Source organism: Hipposideros armiger, unplaced genomic scaffold (assembly GCF_001890085.2).
Source record: "Hipposideros armiger isolate ML-2016 unplaced genomic scaffold, ASM189008v1 scaffold_607, whole genome shotgun sequence".
In the NCBI taxonomy this organism is placed as follows: Eukaryota; Metazoa; Chordata; class Mammalia; order Chiroptera; family Hipposideridae; genus Hipposideros; species Hipposideros armiger.
In genome coordinates, this window is record NW_017731957.1 from 602813 (window position 1) to 622170 (window position 19358).

At 39.6% G+C, this 19358-nt stretch overlaps 1 protein-coding gene across 2 annotated transcripts in view; it reads right to left on the bottom strand.

The window, feature by feature from the left end:
* Positions 1–19358, bottom strand: part of F13A1 (coagulation factor XIII A chain) — a 203518-nt gene that overhangs the window by 54920 nt on the left and 129240 nt on the right. For both annotated transcript variants that reach the window (XM_019624776.1, XM_019624777.1), the window contains 2 exons: positions 2457–2560; positions 802–890 (listed from right to left, as the gene is read on the bottom strand). In XM_019624776.1, the coding sequence (XP_019480321.1) occupies positions 802–890; positions 2457–2560 (193 nt within the window). The remainder of the gene's footprint in view (positions 1–801; positions 891–2456; positions 2561–19358) is intronic.

A 19358-nucleotide genomic window follows, 5' to 3' on the forward strand; every position in this document is an offset into this window, starting at 1 on the left:
CAAATGGTAGGCAAAGTGATTACATAGTAAGCACTCAGTACATGATAGACATTATTTCAGTGTGTTTATTGGTGAAACTATAATCTGGGCAAGTCCTGCCTCTCAGTGTCTCACATATTTCTCTACTGCACCCTGGCCCCCACCTCCAGCAGCCTCCCAACCTTTCAGATCTCTCCTTGGAGTACTTTTAACTGCTTCCTCTTATAGCTCCTGTCTAGGTCTTCCAGAATTTTAGACCCTTCACCAAAGTGTCCCCATCATCTCATTAAATGTGCTGCAGACCAATCGCTCTCTTTCTGTTCCTCTCCCCTCCATTCTGGCAGTTCTACTCTCCCTCTGATTGAGAATGGCCTGGGATGGCAGAAGGTGGATGGTAGTTCCCAGTATAAGGCATGGTTAGAGTGTGTTTGGATTTTGTTTTACATGATTTGCTGGGCTAGTCTCAGAGTGAAGTAGTACACTGAAATTTCAACTCATGGACCATCTCCACCAATTTTTAGTTGCACTCAACTTAGTCACTTCATTTCTTGGGAGCAATTCATGGGTGCAGAGAACTAAAGAAGGTTAGTAAAGCAATTGCTTTGGAGGAGAAAAAGATCTCAACATATCAAGGAAAGAAAAATGTTGAGAACTGAATTTTGAATTAAAAGAGTGGAGGTTGGAATGATGCCTTGTTAACTTTGTAAACACAAAGCATATGCCACACACCTGGGAAATTTAGAAGTAACAACCCAGAATCTTATTCTCTGAGGTATTAAGAGGTTGGGGAGGAAAGCAGCACTTTTCCCCGGTTTTCCTTACCTCTGCAAAAACGAAGGGTGCATCAAACTGGAAGCAAACATGGCCATGCTTAATGGCTTGAACAGAGGCAGGGCCACACCGGTACATTCCTGCATCACACAGACGAAGAAGAGTATGAGTCTGTCATCTTCACTTTTGTCCAGATATAGGACAGGTCACAGCACTGAGGTGGCTCTGCAGAGAAGTGTCTCTCAACTTTGTCACTGATTTGCCAAAATGCTTTCCATGGCCAGAGAAGGCAGATGATGAAAGTGCACAACTAAGAGGGTTTTGTTAGAAATGCCTCCTCAAACCAAAATTTGAAGCCATGAAAAACAAACATGCAGGGCATCACTATTCCTTGCATCTGCCCTTCTGCCTAAAGACACATACGCACGTGTGGGTGAAAAGCTGTGGGCTAACAGAGCATTTATCCTTTTTAGAGTTGGTCTCTGGAATATTGGAAATGGTGATGTGTCCTCAGTGGTGGTGTTGTTGTTTTGATTTTTGTTTGTGTTTTTGGACACTACAAACACGGTCAAGTTTGACTGGAGAATCTGGACACTAACTACACACATTGACCAATGCCAAACATGCATTCAGGAAGCCGGAGGCCCATGTTTACATTTACAAAATTCTTAACCAGCTATCTCTAGTTACTAAGAGAATAATTGCCATTAGTCACCTCTGAAGTCTCTCTGATATATAATTCAGAACACCATAAGGTACTGAACTTTCTTCATTAAAACCATTAAGATTCTTTTATGAATAGGTAATGAATGTTTATGTATTGTGTAAACATATACATACCAATATCTCATATCAACACCTGAGGAAATAAACATAATATCCCCAGGCCACTGATTTTAATCATCATATTAAAGATAAATGGGGGCTTATTATATGATTTTATAAAAATCTGGAGGCGGTCACAGCTGCCACTCACTGCTTAACATAGTTTGTAGGTTCGATGACAAATACTCACATAGTTAAGTTTTGAAAAAAAATCACACAACATAAAAAGAAATCAGGCTCTGGGAAAACACCAATTTATAGGATGATCTGTATGGGTGTGGCCAGAAAGGGGACTGCCTCCTCGCCCATCACACAGAGCATGCTCCTGGGACACCGGGTGTTAAACCATTCCTAGATGACCTGCTTCTGAGTGTAGGTTTCGTAGGTATAGTAGCAGAGCAGCTCCTTGGCTGTGATTTATGGACAGTCAGCCCTCAAGACAAGGGCTTGAGAAAAAAAAATGAATGAAAAAAAAAAGAGACAGAAAAAATTAGAGGGTGATCTGTAATTATTTTTGAGTCCTTCATTTTCTCTACTTTTATATCAGGGAGAGCTGAAATATATTTTATAGCCTAGTAAAAGTGCTTACATAGATATTTTTTGTCCTGTCTTCAAAACTGCTTATCAAAGCAAGAGTAGATGAATTATATATGTTAAGTTTTATGCTCTTTTTCTAAAAGTTATAAAATAATCAGGGTAAAGCCAACCATTGAAATGAAATTAAGCCGATTGGCAGGCAATTAATACTGTACATGTGCCCAGAAAGCACGCGTCTGATGTTGGTTCCCACTGGGAGTTTTACCCACACATTAAGTGCAGTCATAAAAGCAAAATAAAGACTGGCAGTTAAACAGTTCCCTCGAAGAAGGATGCAGTTTTACCATCACTGTTTTCCTGAGGGGTGCTGTCCACGACTTGCCAACCTCCAAATCCAACGGGAAGATCAGGCCTCGTCATCCAGGCTTCGTTCCAGCAGTGGTAGTTCCTTAGAAAACATCACTCCGGTGAGATTAAACTTACCATCACATTCAATGCTCCAAAAAATAAAAAAATGACAACAAATCCTGAGGATATGCCATCTACTAATTACTGGAATGGATTAAACTAAATTGAGGACTCCTAGGAATATCCTGGGGCTCTAGACTTGAGTTTGGGCAGATCCATTCCCACTGGCACTCCTGGGGGCACTCACGTGGCTGGGCATTGCTTTTCTCCTGCTAATATCAGCTTCAAGGCCACCAAGAGATATTCTAATTAGTGCATTAAACAGTTTTGATCTTAACCATTCTCTGCTGCCTAATGAAACAGAATTTACTGTGCGCTAAAGGGGTAGGGAAGAAAAGTTAATTGAAACCAAAATACATGTATCTTTGAATTTCTTTTATATTTATGTATATTATACTTATAACAAGCATATCCCTTGTAACAATTAAGAAATGAAATTCTTGTGTTTATGGGCTTAGGCCATTGCCATAGAAACCATAATATTAACTCCTGACTATAATTGTGTATAATTTGTGGCAAATTTCCATTTGGTGTTCAACAAGGAGGAAATGTTGTCAGAGTGAGTGTCTCTTTACCCTTTATCAAAGATGGGCAACCCATGAGCTGAAAGCCATGCAAAGCTTTTCACATGACCCTTGAGGCAAGAGCATGGAATAAAATGTCATCATGAATTATATTATTATGTTTATGAAATTATATGACAGTACAGAAACAAATGAGAGCCTGTTAACCCATCTGCACCATAGAAAATGTTCATATAGTAATAACAATTTAATGGTGGGTGAGGTAGTTACAGCAGTCTTTGTTTATAGCACTCATGGATTTCACATCTAACCATCATCCATCCTTTCCCTAAATGTCCTTCAATGTCAGCAATCCATGCATATTCCCATCTCTCTCTCTCTCTGAGTTCAGCTCATCTTTGACTGGCTCAATTCAGAGGTATTTATTTAACTATGTGCTCATTATGCACCAGGCACCATGCTAAGTGCTGGATATTCAACAAAGATCAAGACATAGGTTTTTGCCCATAGAGAGCCTCAGAATCTAGGAGGAATGACAAACATATAAACCAATTGTTCAAACATTTCATAAATTTGCTGTGAGGCTTAAACAAGTAGTACATGTAAAGCACTTAGAACAGCGTCTGGCATGTGATAAGCACTCAAAAATGCTAACTCTCAGACTTCTAAAAATAATTAATTGAAGTGATGCATGCTAGAATGGAAATTCATCTGAGGTGCAATGGGGTCTCAGTGGGAAACTCTCCGGGGATGAGGGAAGGTTTCACAGAAGAAGCGGTATTTGAAGTGAATCCTGAAAAATAAGTGGGAGTTTAGCAGTGCAACAAAAGGAGTAAGAACAAAGTTGTGGAGGCATGAAACAGCCAACACAGTGTGTTTGTGGAATTGTATCTGTCGCTGTCCCTGGAGGGTAGCATATTTACATATGAGTATTTGTGTGTGTGAGAGGAGAGGGATGGCAGGTGATGACAGTAAATTACAAACTGGCAAGTATGCATTACTTACTGTGTACCAGGCACTCTTCTAAAACTTTTCTGTATATTGACACATCTGCTGTTCCCAGCACCCTATCAGAAGGGTACTGTTATTATTATCCCCAGTTTACAAGGGAGGAAACTGAAGCACAGAGATTAAGAATCTTGCCTTAGGTCACACAGTTAGTTAGTGATAGGGCTCCAGGGTCTGTGCAGTAAACACTGAATTATGTTATAGGTAAGAGCGAGATTGTGAGATCCTTTTATCCCAAATTAAATATTTGGGCTTCATTTTTGGGCAAATTAAATTTGAAATTCTGTATTTGTGGAAGCTGTATGGAGAGGCAATATGGGAGATTGAGCTGAGTTACACACTCACCGAAACTCTGCAAGAGTCTGCAATGGGTCAAAAAGATGTTCACTACAGGGGTGATTATCACTGTGGAGGAGTGGAGCCATTGGGAGAGAAAACTGATGGCTTATGGAGATGTGAGGGAACCAGATGAGTTGAGGGAGAATTTTGAGCTTGCAGGGAGTATAAGAGTTCCATTTAACAAGACTGAATGAAAGAGGAAGAGAAGGTTTGTGTTGGTGGGGGCAGTGTTGAACAGGTGACAAGTTCGTTTTGGACATGATGAACTTGAGTGCCTGTGGCAAATCCAGGGGATGAAACCCAAAAGGCATTTTTATACACACATATGACACTCAGGATTTGATGAGGAGGGAGTCCCTGGGTTCTTTACTGATGATGGAGAAGAGTGGGGGAAAGAGCCAGATGAGGAGTGAAAGGGAAGGGGAGAGATACAGTGTAGATTTCTCCCCCAAGAGTGATCTATATTGTGAAGGGAAGAAGAGAAAATAGGGAGGTGGCTAGAAAGTCATGCAATGCAGGGAAAATTGTTTTATTTTTACATGAGGGGAGAGATTGTCATGCTTATAGAGGAAGAACCAGTAGAGAGGGAGAGGGGATAAAGAGAGAATAAAGAGAGAGATGGAATGGAAAGAGGCTCCAATATCAAGGATGCAAGGGGATGAGGTCAAGAGCAACGCCATGGACAGGTGTGGGGAGCCAGGCGTTGTCTGCAGGAGGCGGGAGGAGCAGAGGTAGATCAGGTTCAAGGTGCGGAGGTGTTGGGTCAGGAACATGAGGTTGGTTCTCACTTGAGAGCCTCTATCTTTGCTCTGAAGCTGGAAAAAAGGTCACTGTATTGAACAATGACTGCTAGCCTCCCTCTAGAATGGTTGCACCATCAGGCAGAGAGATCCAGAAAACAAAGCAATGAAACATTTACAGTCCCAAATAGACACAGTCCTGCTTCCTACACAACTTGTGGTTTTTAGCAACCCTGACTTTCAATGCTATACCACCAGCCTAGATTAATAGGCCCCAGAATCTCCTTATTTAAATTCAAATATCTTGGGCAAGGTTAGCCTTGAACAAGATAAACAAGCTTTGCATTTACGATCTCAGATAAAAACTTTTATTTGAGGATAACACTTCTTTTCAAAGGACCAGGAGATAGGGAAAGCTTTCTTTTCTCTCATGATTTCTAATTGTTATTTGTGATCTCTTCCACATCACCTATGACTGAGGCCTTATCTGTGTATTTAGAGTGGAAGAGTTTAATAAGAGGGTCGTAAGCTTGTAGGCAGTGGATGAGATGGACAGAACTATGAGCTGTCTACCTGACCCACTGCCTACGAGTTCCGGTGGGGTTGGGCCTTAGTCAATGTGTGGAGAGCCAGTGGCTGGGCTCCCAGAATGGTCAGGAGCAAAAGGAGAGGATGCCACCTCTGAAGCCAGAGTTGTTCTTTTGTTTGTTTTGTTTTTTGTTTTTTGGTGTTTTTTTCCATCATGCCATTCTTTGTTCAGGAATAGCCAGAGAACAAGTGTTCTAGGCCATCCATGCCATGAAGAGTTCCCTTTTGGCTGGATGTTAAATATTTCTGGATACACATACTTTGTCTTTTATATTTCAAGTTCCCCCATGAAAGAGTCTAATATTTACAGAGAGCTTTGAATTCCATAGACCTACTCTCCAGATTGGGAAACATATATGCTTCCTGAAAGGTTGTTTCTTATCTTATAGCTTCTTTATCTAGATCCTTAATAATCATTCTGTTTTCATCTTGCAGTTTCATCATGCATATGTAGAGAATGTAGATTCACTTTTGGGGTTCTGTCTTGTTCACCATCACATTCCTAGCACTAGAGCTGGCTCACGAAGTATTGGTGGATTGAAAGGTGAGGACATCTCCTAGCAAGGCAAGTGTAAATAAATCTTAGTTTGTTTATAAGATTCATATTTTTAAATTTGAAACCTGACTTCCCACTATACTATCAAAATGTACAGTGTCCCTTTATTTATTTTTTATTTTTTCTTTCAGTGTCCCTTTAAAGTTAAAAAAATTATAAACCTTCAAATTGATCTACTTTCCTTGTTGCCTCTTTCTAAAAAAGCAGTGTAGAAATTAAAATAAAGCCCCCATTTCACTGACTTATTTAATCAAGTTAAAAATAACTTTTTGGAGACGGATATTGATACAGATGACAAGGAAAGAACACATTTTTGCTTCATGTTAGCTTCTGCGTGCTTCCTGCAGAGACAGTGATTTTTAGAGATCTTTTCAAGGATGCTAATAATTCAGCAGTATTGGACAAAGGACCCAGAAAATCTTCACTGGAGGCAGAGCCTCACTAGAGAAACAGCACCATGCACTGCATTGGTTTAGTTTATCTTTTGATTCAATAAATCCCTCTCCTTGGAATTTGCACACAGGAAATAATCACAGAAATGCAATGACAAGTACATATGAATGTTCATCCTTGCATAATCTGTCAGAAGGAAAAATCGGAACCAGCTTAACTGTCTAATATGTGATTATTTTGAAACACAAAATAGAATACTATTCAGCCATAAAGATGCAGATCTATATTTATTCGTCAGGAAAGATATCAATAGCATATTAATTTTTTATAATCCCACTACATAACACCATAGACTCTGTATGTGTTCATTGTGTATGTATTTAAGTGTGGAGACAGATTTTTAAATGACCCTCACCCTTCTATAATTTCTTCCTCTTGAAATCTCTGAATAGGATGGGATACCATTCCTGAAATTATGTTACTTACATGACAAAGAAGATTTTGCAGATGTAATTCAGGTAATTAATTGTTGATCATTGACTCTGAGTTAATTAAATGGGAGATTACCAATGTGGGCCTGACCTAATCAGATGAGCCCTTTAAATGTGGGTCTAGAGGTCAAGGACAGAGCAAGTCAGATATTCAAAGCAGCAAAGACATTCTACTGCTGGCCTCGAGGAAGATGGATGCTCCCATGAGTTTTACAGCTGCAAGGAACTGAGTTCGTCCAAGAACCGGAATGAGCCCTGAGCATCAGATAGGACAAGAGTCTCAGCTAACACTTGGATTGCCCTCATTTGACACCCTGAGCAAAGGACCCAGTGACTGGACTCCTGACTCACAGAAACTGTTTGATAATAAATTTGGGTTGTTTTAAGCTGCTAAGTTTTTGATAATTTGTTATGTAGCAATAAAAATGAATACGACACACAAAGAGACAGATTAAAGAATGCTTAGCAAAATGTTGAAAATGTTGAATAGGTAGAAAGTGGATGACTTAATTTTTTGCCTTTTTCTGCAATGTTTGAAATGTTTATAATAAATGTGCACTAGTCACCCCCCCAAAATAACCCCCCCCAAAAAAAAACTGAGAGGACTATTTCTATTGAAAGAGGGCAGAGCACAGTTCAAAATCTGCCCTGGTTCTAATAGCTGGCTAAGGTCACATCCAGAGCTTCGGGAGCCCATGGGAAGGTGGAGAAGTGGACAAAGAACACAGCTGAGACCAAGATAGGCTTCAGGGCTCTGTATGCTATATATTCAAAGCAAACAAAGTGGATGATGTAAGCAAGGAGTCCTTTACTGCCTTTAACTTAGCTGACTGCTTAAACACTCTATAGGGCCATCTCATTTACTATCTGTCCAGAAAGGTTTCAGAGAAAAGGAATCCCTAAAAGGGAAGAAAGAAATATGAGCCTGTAGCTTTGTTTCTGTAGCGTTATTAGGGATCGAGGGAGAGCCCAAATAAGATGGAGAGAAAGCCCTGGAGGAAATGTCTTGCACCAACTTCAAGTGTTAACCAAGTGTCTGAATTCTTTTATTTTAAAAATGGCGGAGTGTGGAAGAAAGGCTATCTTTCTCGTCTATCTTGCAAATTGTGTATTTGCAGCAAATGAGCACAGCCCCACCTCTCTGGCTCTGCTGATAGACTCCTAATACAGGCAAGGATATTGGTGATGAAAATGACAGCATGCCCTGGAGTTGTTGAGCTCTGGCCATTCCAGTGGCGGCAGGGATGGGGTGAGGTTGGAGATGTTGGAAAGAAATGGGGACAAGTTGATGGAATCTGGAGCTTGTCTAACAGATTCCAAATTGGAAAGGAAAGCTGGAACCAAGGAAAAACTGGTCAGGAAAGGTAATGGAGTGAAACAACAAAAAAGGAACTACCCAGAGGAAGGGAGGTGTGCTGGAGGCATCTTTTATGGAGCCGGAGCTGGGAGCACTATACTACTTCAGAATGTAGTCGTTCACTGTTAGGAGCAATTGGAGTGCTAGAACCAGAAAGGGTCATTTAGAGTTTCACCAGGATCATGTCAGTCAAAGGCCAGATGTCCTTTCAGGTGGCGACCAGGCCAGTCCCCATGCAGGAATCAATTGCCACCAAGAAAAAAAGATATGAAGGTGATTATTTTTGCTTGTCCTATGCAGAAAGGGGTCATACAATGTTCATTGAGAAGTCAAAGTTTAAGCAGAGTTTGCCATAGCTTAAGAGACCCCATTTGAGGAGGTTGAAAATGCGGTAGGGGATGGGGGGCCTGGGTATGTGCTGTAACTTCCAAAATGAAACTGTGGAGTACATTTATAGTAGGGGTGATAATCAAAATCATTATTAACTGCTCAGACACAGACATGAACCAATTGGAAGCTATAACCAATCAGAAAGAAAACTCACTCTAAATGCCAGTAGAGTCCTACCAGGGTATACTGGATAAATGCCAGCCCAGATGTATTCAATTACATATACTATCTGATAGTACTTAATAAGTTTCTTTTCATTTACAAAGTTATCTGGGAGTGTGTCTTTCCTTAGTCCTGAGAGCATAGCCTTTCCACTCTCTTCTTAAGCTTCCAGGTACTGATTTTTTTGAATATTTAAAAGAATTGACAGCAGCTTTATTAACATCGACTTTTAGAAAATTAAGGGATGATCATGTAGATTTCTTTTTTCTCCTCTTTTGATAGCTTCCCCTCTTTGATTATCTGTTTTCTTTTTTCACTGTGGCCCCGGGAAATGTAAGAAACTGAGAATAAAATTAAATTTGGCAAAAACATAATAAACAACTCCCCATAGTGCTCAAGAAGAAGGTATCACCCATTCTCATGAACCTTATTTGCCATCACTACTTAGTAGAAGTTCATCTGTGACTGCTGGATTTGCCCTGCTGGATTCATTTTGAAAATAAAACCTGTACCCCTTTACCACTCTCTCTGGCATAGCAAACTAGGAATTGATATCCCACCTGAAAATAAAAAAAAAAGATTGGATTTTGAGAGTATTTGTTCGGGTAATGCTAATGTGTAGAAATCTTTCTATAATAAATTCTGGCCAGGTTTATCCATAATTATTGATGGAAGTTTTTAAAAATACAATCAACAGTCTTAGGGGGGTACCAATGTCACTGTTTTGCATTATAAAGATGTTTATTAGTGTAAGATTCTAAGGTTGGTAGTTCTTATATAAAGTTTTTCCCGATGTCTTATTAATCATCAAAGGAAATTAAATCACATTCAGTCTAGCTTAGGTGGTGCATATTTTATTAGATTTTAATTATTTAAAAATGGTAACATTTGAATGGTATATATGATGAATTTATGATAAACCAAAAACATGATATTTTTCTTATTATGAGATATACCTTAAAAGTTTTCTATGTGGTTTATCAGATAGCTTCCACTTTCTTTGGCACTCTAATTTCCTGAGAAATATTTGTAATGACTTCTGTTTTTTTCTGTTTTTTTCCTCCAAAACTTCCTCTTTGCTCACTTTCAAGGGGGACTAGAGTAGACTAGGGGCTGCAGGCAGTCTTCGGAGATATTCTAGGGTAGGTGTATGATAGGAATGGGAGGAGAGTCTAATACAGTGATTTTCAATCTTTAAAAAAAGTCCCTTGCTAATTTTAAAACAAATATTTTGTGACACCTCTTAGATAGCTTTCTATACACATAATTTCTAAAAGATCAAAGTAATGCACTATAATGTACAAATAAATGGAGAAATAAAATAATATACATAAAATAAATGATATGTATTTTGATAGATAAATGTCAGGAAGATGAAACTAGACATTAAAATATTCCTATAAAATGTAAAACCCTTAAGGGGTTTGGTAGACCCCCAATTTGGAAACACTTGTGTAGTAATTAAGAGCATGCTCTGGGAAAACACTTCCACAATGGCAGAGCAAGGACCTTCAAAAATCTGCTCTTCCATAAAAACATTGAGAAAACTTGTAAACATGATCAAATCAACTTTTCCATAACTCTGAAAATTAACCAAAGACTTGTAACAACCTAAGGAGGATTTATTCAATAAAAAACAAATGAACCTCCCTAAGAAAGGTGAGCTTCGTAAGATTGTATTTTGCCTTATTCCCATTTTCTCTATATATCTCCATGGTAGTCTTGAAAGCCAACAGCCTCACAACTATAGTAGCTACAAAAACTTGCAGCCTATTAACCAATGAAGGGAAGAAAATGGGATTGGAACTCCCTATAAGCCCCATCTTCAAAGAATTGTCACTACTTAACCTATTTGTCAGCTATCTAAAATGCTCCATTTTCAGGGCTTATTTTTATTTGGTCTGAGTTAGAGCTCACTCTGCGCAAATAGCCCTATTTATAGGATGCTTTTCATAAACAATTTGAAGCAATTGTTTAACATCATAGCTGCTTGAAGGGGTGATACAAGTTGGAGATAATAAAGGCTGCCCCCCAAGACTTAAAATGAAGACCAAGGGACTGAGATGTCCATAGGGGGTTTTGAACAGCTCTAGCATATGCCTGAGAGTATAGATGGCCACACACATGTGCAGGGCTGTGTGCATGCCCCAGAAAGTCCCAAGAAAGCACTAATCTGTACAAGCAGGAAGTGAAGGCTACAGCAGAATTATAAACTTCCTGCTGGATCATTGAAGACATTCCCCCAACACACATACACAGAGCTCCTTAGTAAGACTGGGAACTTGTTGGTTCAAGGTATTTAAGGAACTCTGTCCAGTTGTTAGTGGACCATTAAGTCAACTTAGCAGAGGCTTCAGTGGCCACAAATGATAAAGAACACAGACTTTACAGAATTAGTCCAGCAAAGTCATTAAACAAATGAATAGCAACAACAAAAACAACAAACATCAACAATAGACTTCGGGGAGCAGGAAATCTGATTTTCAGAGTTAACACATTATATTATTTAAAATGTCCAGTTTTTAACAAAAATTACAAGACACACAACAAAACAGAAAAGTATGGACCATAGAGAAAAGAGAAAGCAGTCAAGAGAAACTATAGTTTAGGAAGCCAAGACATTGGACTTATTAGACAAAGATCAGCTATTATAAACATGTTTAAAGAACTAAAGAGAGTGATGTCTAACCAAATAAAGAATATTAATGAAAAGACAGGAATTATGGAAAGGAACCAAACAGAAATTCTAGAGCTAAAAATTACAAGAATTGATACAAAAATTTCAAAAATTTACCAGAGGTCTCAAAAGTAGAGTTGAGTAGGCAGAAAGAAGAAAAAATCAGTGATCTTGAAGTCAATTGAATGATCCAATCTGAATAACAGAAGAAAAATCAGAAGAAAAATGAACAGAGCCCCAGATAAAAGTGGGACACCATGAAATAGACCAACATATTTATAATGTGACTCCCTGAAGGTAAGGAGAAAGAGAAAAGAGCAGAAAGAATAGCTGAAAACTTTCCAAATGTGATAACAGACATTAATATACAGGTTAAAAACCTGTATATTTTAATAAAAACCTGTATATTAAAAACCTTCAAACATAATAATTGATGAGACAAATAAGGAGTTAACAGGAGCAAGCTTGTAAGCTGGGAGGAGCGAGCTTAAACATTAACCACTTGGCTCTGACACCCCTGGCCAGTATTGCACCTGCAGGCTGACAAGCACCATACATCCATCACAGGTGGGAACAAAATAGTTCCCAATCACAACAGCAAACCCCTGCAAAATGACATCCATCGTAGATGGGAATAGGACAATTCCCAGGAGAAGACAATTGTAACGGCAGCCCCCACTGCAAGCACCCTATATCCTGCTTAGAAAAATATAAAACCCCTGCATCCCTTCTCATCAGGGCAGCTGTCCCTATTGGGCTCTGACCCGGCAAAACTTCCCTTTGCCAGAACTTTCTCTCTTTGACTTTCAGTAAATCTTTGCTTACTCTTGTAAAGTCTAGTAAATTCTTTTTATATTCTGCAAACAACCAGGGGTTAATTCTACACTAAGACAAGAACCTCAAAGAGCTATACACCAAAACACCTCGTAGTCAAACTATCAAAAGCTGGTGATGAACCATCTTGAAGACAGCATGAGAAAAGTGGTTTATTATGTATAAGAGATCTTCAATAGAATTAAAACTGACTTCTCATCAGAAACTATGAAAGCTAGAAGCCAGTGGGATGATATATTCAAATTGCAGAAAGATTGTTAATCAAAAATTGGGTATCCTGAAAAACTCTCCTTAAAAAAAGAACATAAAGGCAACTACATTGAGATAAGAAAGATAGTTTAAATGCATATTTGTTTGTAATTTATTTCCTCTCTGATTTTAAACACAACATTATAAAGCAGTAATTATAAAACTGTGTTGTATTTATAAAATAGAAAGATGTAATCTGTACTGCAAGAACAGGCAAAGGGCAGGGAGAATGGGACAAAGTTATTGTATGCTATTGAAATTATGTTGGTATTAATCTGAACCTGATTATTCTTAAGTCATGATGTTAATTGTAACCCCCAGGAAAACTACTGGGAAAAAAACCCTTAAAAACATACAGTAAAAATAAACAGAAAAAAATTAAAGTGGTTACAGATTTTTTTTACTTGCATTTCTCGCTTTTTTCGCGCTTGTTTTTGCACTTATACACCCACTGTATAAGATGCACCCAGTTTTTAGACCCCAAATTTTTCGAAAAAGGGTGTGTCTTATACATGGGAAAGTATGGTGTAATGGACATGTATAGACCATACCACCCAGCAATAGCAAAAAATACATACACACTATTCTCATGTGCAAATGGGATATTCTTTATCATAGACCATATATTTGGCCATTAAACAAATCTTGATGTTTGATCCCTTAACATTTAATGTAATTACTGATAAATAGGATTTACATCTGCCATTTTGCTATTTCCTTTTGCTGTGTATTATGTCTTTGTCTTTTTTCTTCCTCTATCCTGCCATTACTTCCGTATTTTGAGTAACCAGATATTTTTAGTATATTATTTTAATTTTTTTTCTGTTTCCTTTTACTACATATTTTTGGTTTTCTTAGTGGTTTCCCTGGGGATGACAATCAACATCATAACTTAAAACAATCTAGTTCAGATTAGTACCAATTTCAGTGACATACAAAAACTGTTCCATTCCTCCTGCCCTTTGTGCTGTCATTTTAATACAGATTACAGCTTTCTATATTATAAACCCATCAGAAAATTTTTATAATTACTTGTATGTGGATTATATTTCAATAAAGATATTATTTTCTTTTAAAGTAGGCTCTAAGGTGAGCCCCCTTGGGTGTATAATAATTCAGATTCTGCCACTTATTGGCTGGTAATCATGGTTAAGTTGCTGTGCCTCTGTTTCTTCATCTATAAAGGAGGAGAATAATAGTAATTACCTTAATAAGTTATTAAAGAACTAGATAAGCTAATACATGTTATCCACTTTGATCAGAATCTCACACAGAAAAAGTGATTCATAAGAATAAGCTATTTTGTTTCTTTGGAAAATACTTTTTTAATCCTTTCTTCAAGACTGGTGTGGATTCAGTCTATAATGACAGTTCTCATGATCTAGCTCTAGGTGATTTTCTTAAAAACAATTTGGCTGACCGTAATGTAGTTAACAAGACAATCTATTTGAAAATAAATATCTTTGGTAGCTGTTTAGAATTGATAACTTGGATGTTTCACAGGATAATTTTATAAACCCTAAAGCAATTTTATAAACCCTGAAGTACTTTGGTCTGTATTCAGAATTTTTCTCCTACTTTTTTATTTGGAATTCATTTTTAGATTGTTTCACATACAGTGATTAAAATTTAGGATAACAGAACAATATGAAAGTCTAACAAGTTGGAACACACTGAGCGCTTCAGTATACAAGGTGGATTAGTTTAAATTTCAAAAACATACCTACAGTGTGTAAACCACCATGCCAAGTGCAGAGACTGCAATGAGAATCAGGGTTGGTGGCTTGTGTTACACGCAGGGCTGACCCCCAGGTGTGAAAGCTACTTAATTTCTGCTCTAAAACTTGCTTTGAAAGAGTTTTGTTTATAGATTCAGTACTACCCATTGCAGCACACAGATTTTTGCATTTAGAGTGAAAAAAACCCCCAAAATAATAGTAAATGTACTCTTTCCAAAAATTACTAAAGGAAGTTGGAACTTTTTTTTTTTTTTAAAGAACCAGAGGCACTGAGCTGAGGCCAGTCTAACAATTACAGAAATTTTCTGTGCTGTGTTCAATTTCTGTGTTTGTTTTTTTTTCTTCCTGGGGAAATGACAGTGACACCAATTTGCAAAGCAGCAGCTATATGTGAGGAAGCAAGTCACAGTCCGGCCCTGTGCAGATGAGGGAGTCGTCACACAAAGCAAATGGTGGGCCCTGCTGAATATGAAAGAAAGGGCCTCACTGGAAGAATAGTGACAATTACTTAACAAATAATAATTTTAGAGCTGCAAATGACCCTATAGCTCATTAAGACCAAACTCAAACATTTATACATTTACATATGAAAAAATTAAGTCCCGGAGAACTCAAGCAATTTGCTCAAAGTCACCCAGTTAATTTGTGGAAGAGTTAATCATATTGCTTTGCACCATGAAGAGAAGGAGGAAGGAAAATAAATTTACAAGAATAGTTTGACTAGATTTCGTAGTTTTCCATGATAAAAACAAAATACTTTTCCTGAGGAAAAACAAAATAAAATTGTGATTTCTTTTTACTTGGATCACTGACTAATTCTTAGATTGTTGAAACTTTGAGCTGAAACTGATAAATACAGATTTGCTAGTTTACAATTATCTTAAAAGATAAATTGAAAAATCCAATTTAATCAAACCTAATTAATTTCAAATGAAAAGGCAATAAAGGAAATAAAGCCTCTTGCTAATTATTTTAGCACTTACCGTTTTTTACAGTTATCTTTAATATCATATAAGATGTTTAAAACTCTGAATTAGGCTGTTTTTGACATCTGCCAGTTGGCCAATCTGCCAGCTGGACTTTGAGAAGCAGACAGGTCAGCTTAAGGCTGTTGATGCACACACGTGTGCTCCACCCCCTTCTCTTTACATCCTGATAGCATGGACAGGACATGTTTCCCTGGACCTGACCTGGAACTCTACTGTCAGGAGATGAACACCTTTCTCTGGGAACATGATCAGGAAGGCAAGGGTCACATGAGGGAGGGGCTTGGAAGCCGTTGGCTCCAAGAGGGAATCTGGGACACTGTTGACTATTGGGCCCTAAAACAAAGAGGGTTTGTCTTAACCCTCTGTTGGGCTCAACTGATCTCACAGATTCATTGCACACGAAGAATCAACTATGAAATACATCTTTGCTGTACTAAGTCACAAACACGACTGGCGATAGGTTGCGGTAGAGGGGGAAGATACGGAAGTAATAAGTTCTGATACTTAAGTTAACTGTTAGATATTTGAAAATTTGTGTGCAATGAATCTGTGAGATCAGTTGCGCCCCAACGGAGGGTTTTAAAGAAGGCAGAACCTAGGGTTGGACAGGCCTAGAGGTAGAGAAGAGGGAGAGGTGGTGATAGATGAGTAATAGCAACACATTCCCACCTCTAAACAGTATTACTACATCCGCTCCTTGTGAATGCACAGCAGGGGGAATTAGCCCTTTTCGGGAAGGCAGGCAAAGAGCGAGATGCTCTGGGTGTTGTACAGGAAGGAACGGCAGAGGGCTAGGTCATGAGAGTTAGAGTAAGTTTCAATGTTCAACAACCTAGTCATAATAATAAAGGATAACTCTGCGTGAAACTCCATTCTTCCCTGCCTGGTCCTCAAAACAGATGCTCTTTGGTTGTTGCAGCTCATCATGTGAACAGCCTTTCCCCTTCCTCCCCCAAGCTTAGGATGGAAGCCCCTTTCCCTCCTCTCCGTGACTCCTGGCTCACATTACAGCCCACCACCTATTTCTTAGAGTGTCCTATATGTGGTTGTCTCACCCACGAACACTGGATAGAGCTGCTCAAGGGCAGTGACCTGGTTAATTTCTCTGTGAATCCTTAGCATCTAGGTATTCACACATATTAGGGCACGATAGTGTTTGTTGTATGAATTAAATGACATTTATTCAGTTAAATGAGCATTTAAAAATTTTCAACCAATTTCATTTATTACGCCCTGCAAGCTGTTACATGCTGGCAAGACAAAAATAAATTAGATTGGTCATTGCTTTCCCCTGCCCATGGGGGTTGCCGTTTGGTGGGGCCAAGCCAAGAGGTGGACATAGTTCTTTTATCCAGAATCATAAAATTTGATTGCTTTCTCCAGTAAAAGGACCCAGGATTATGCTTTCATTTATGAGCGGAGCCTTTCATTGAAATACCTTTCATGACCCTAATAAATGCCACCATCTTTCTTTTAAAGTCATTTCTATTTCCATTGTGATCATCACATGGTGACTAAATTGAGCTTTTTCCAGGTGAGGCCAGAGACTTCACCGCTGCCCATCAGAATGAGCCCGTCCTCTCCCTCCTCCATGAGCTCTCATATCCCTAGTCACTGTTGGACTGCAGCTAAACATGGCACAAGCGTCTTCATTAAACTGTCCACAGTGATTCATAGTTGCCTTCCCCCAGAGGTTATGCATAATTCAAAACCCACCAGCGCACCAAAGCCAGGCGGCTTAAATCGCCCCTTCCAGGATATGTTACCTTGCGTTGGCCCACTCGGAATTTCATTTGCTCCCCTGAGGGCAATTACTCTGTCCAGCTGTGCCCGGCTAGGGTTCCTCGGCCCCTCCCTCACCTGAATGGCTAAGAAGCTGACTCTTCCCTGTGTAGGCATCAACTCTATGTCTGCTCTGTGCAAAACTGCTGAACCCTGTGAGGCAAGACTCATTCAGAAGGGAACCCCACCATGCTGGGACCATTGTGGCAAACCAGGAAGCAGGCAAATAAACAGTCAGCCCTTGATGGTTGGTGGTGATGAAGGGAGAAGAGTCAGAACATGGGAGGCAATCCAAGCCTCGCCTCTCTTGGCTTTGGAGTATACTAAGCATGACACACCCTCATATGCATTCTTGCACTCTCCTCCTGGCTTATTTCTGCTTTCCGCCGGCCGAGTCATGGAGAACAGGCCACCTTGGGTCCTTGAGACCCAACCGGATAAATTAATTCACCACAAACTGTGTGCCGTCAGGACCCCAGTGAAGAGATCGTGGAGGTGCAAGAGAGAGAAACCAAGAAATCATTTTCATGGTTTCCTTTAGAAAGAAAGGGAAGAGGCAGGGCATGGAGGGCAGGAGCCACGTGCAAATTAAGAGGACATTAGGGTGAGTTTGCCTGACTGGAGCCTATGGAAGAAGGTGAGTCTGGGGGCTTGGATGAGGCCACTTGTTCCTGAGACCCCTGCAAGAAAATTTTCTAGGCCACGTATTGCCAGCTACGCTGCACTTGCCTCTCAGGAGTCAGCTGACGCCCATCAATCCTCCCTGCCGTCACCTCAGCCTCTGTCAGTCTTCTGCCCCCATCCCCCTTTCCCCTACCCTCATGCCTTCCCTGTAGCTCAGGTGGCCCCTGTTCTTAGCAGTGGCCATTACTAATCTAATTAGCAGGCACTAGCACTATGGTAAGTCCTTTACCTGGATTACCTCATTTAATTGTCACAGCTACCCCAACAGGAAATGGTCACTGTTAAGATTGCCCTCATTCTACTGAGAAAACTGAAACTCAGACAGGTGAAGCCATTTCTCAAGGTCACACAGCAAGTCCCTGCCCAAGCCAGAGCTTGACATGGGGGTCTGGCTGTGGTGACCATGTACTGATGATGTGTACATGGTCACGAACAGCTCACACCAGCCTCCTCAATCAAGGAAGGTCTTAGAAATACCTTTTTTTTTCTGGAACATCTACAGCTTCTATGGTCCACTAGTGTTTGCACTGGGGAAGCACACATTTCTGCTTTGTTTTAAAAATACCCCAAAGTAACAGAAATAGCACAATCACCTTAGGACACTGGCACCCCTTTTTTTCTGACTGCTTCAGTGTGCTTAGGTTGATGGCAACATATTGCCTCCAAAAAATTCCAGCTGTGTAATTAATAATGAAGGCAATAATAACAGCTAACATTCATTAGGCACCTGTTATGCTTGGCTCTGTGCTGATTAAAGTAGAAAATTTTGTGGTTTCCACTTTAGAGGAGAAAAGAGAGGCACAGAGAGGTTGTGTCTTGCCCGAGGTCTCACAGCTGGTCAGTGGCAGAGCCAGGCCTTGGACTCAGACCTGACTAAGCCTTTTATTCCCGGTGGTCTGTGGTCTGGCATGCCCTAAGCTGGGTTAACTTCAGCCCTTCAGCTAAGTCATTATATGCTGGAAACCTAACTATGCACCAAGTGAGGGAAGATAAGAGGGGCCTAGGGTAGTGGTCTGGCTGTGGAGGATGAGTAAGGATCCCAGACCAGGGGCCACAGTCCCAGGATGATGAGATATTTGGGAAAGGCAAAGAATGTGCAAAGGGGGACAAGGGCAGGGAAAGAAATTTGGAACAGGGAGCTGAAAGAGGAAAGGGTCACCAAGGGCAAGATTTATCAGCTTCACAATTTTGCATGAATTTTGTTTATGGCCATGTGGAGTTATTTGTTGGGGTGCCTCATGGGGACTTATAAAGGGAGGCATTTGGATCAAGGAAT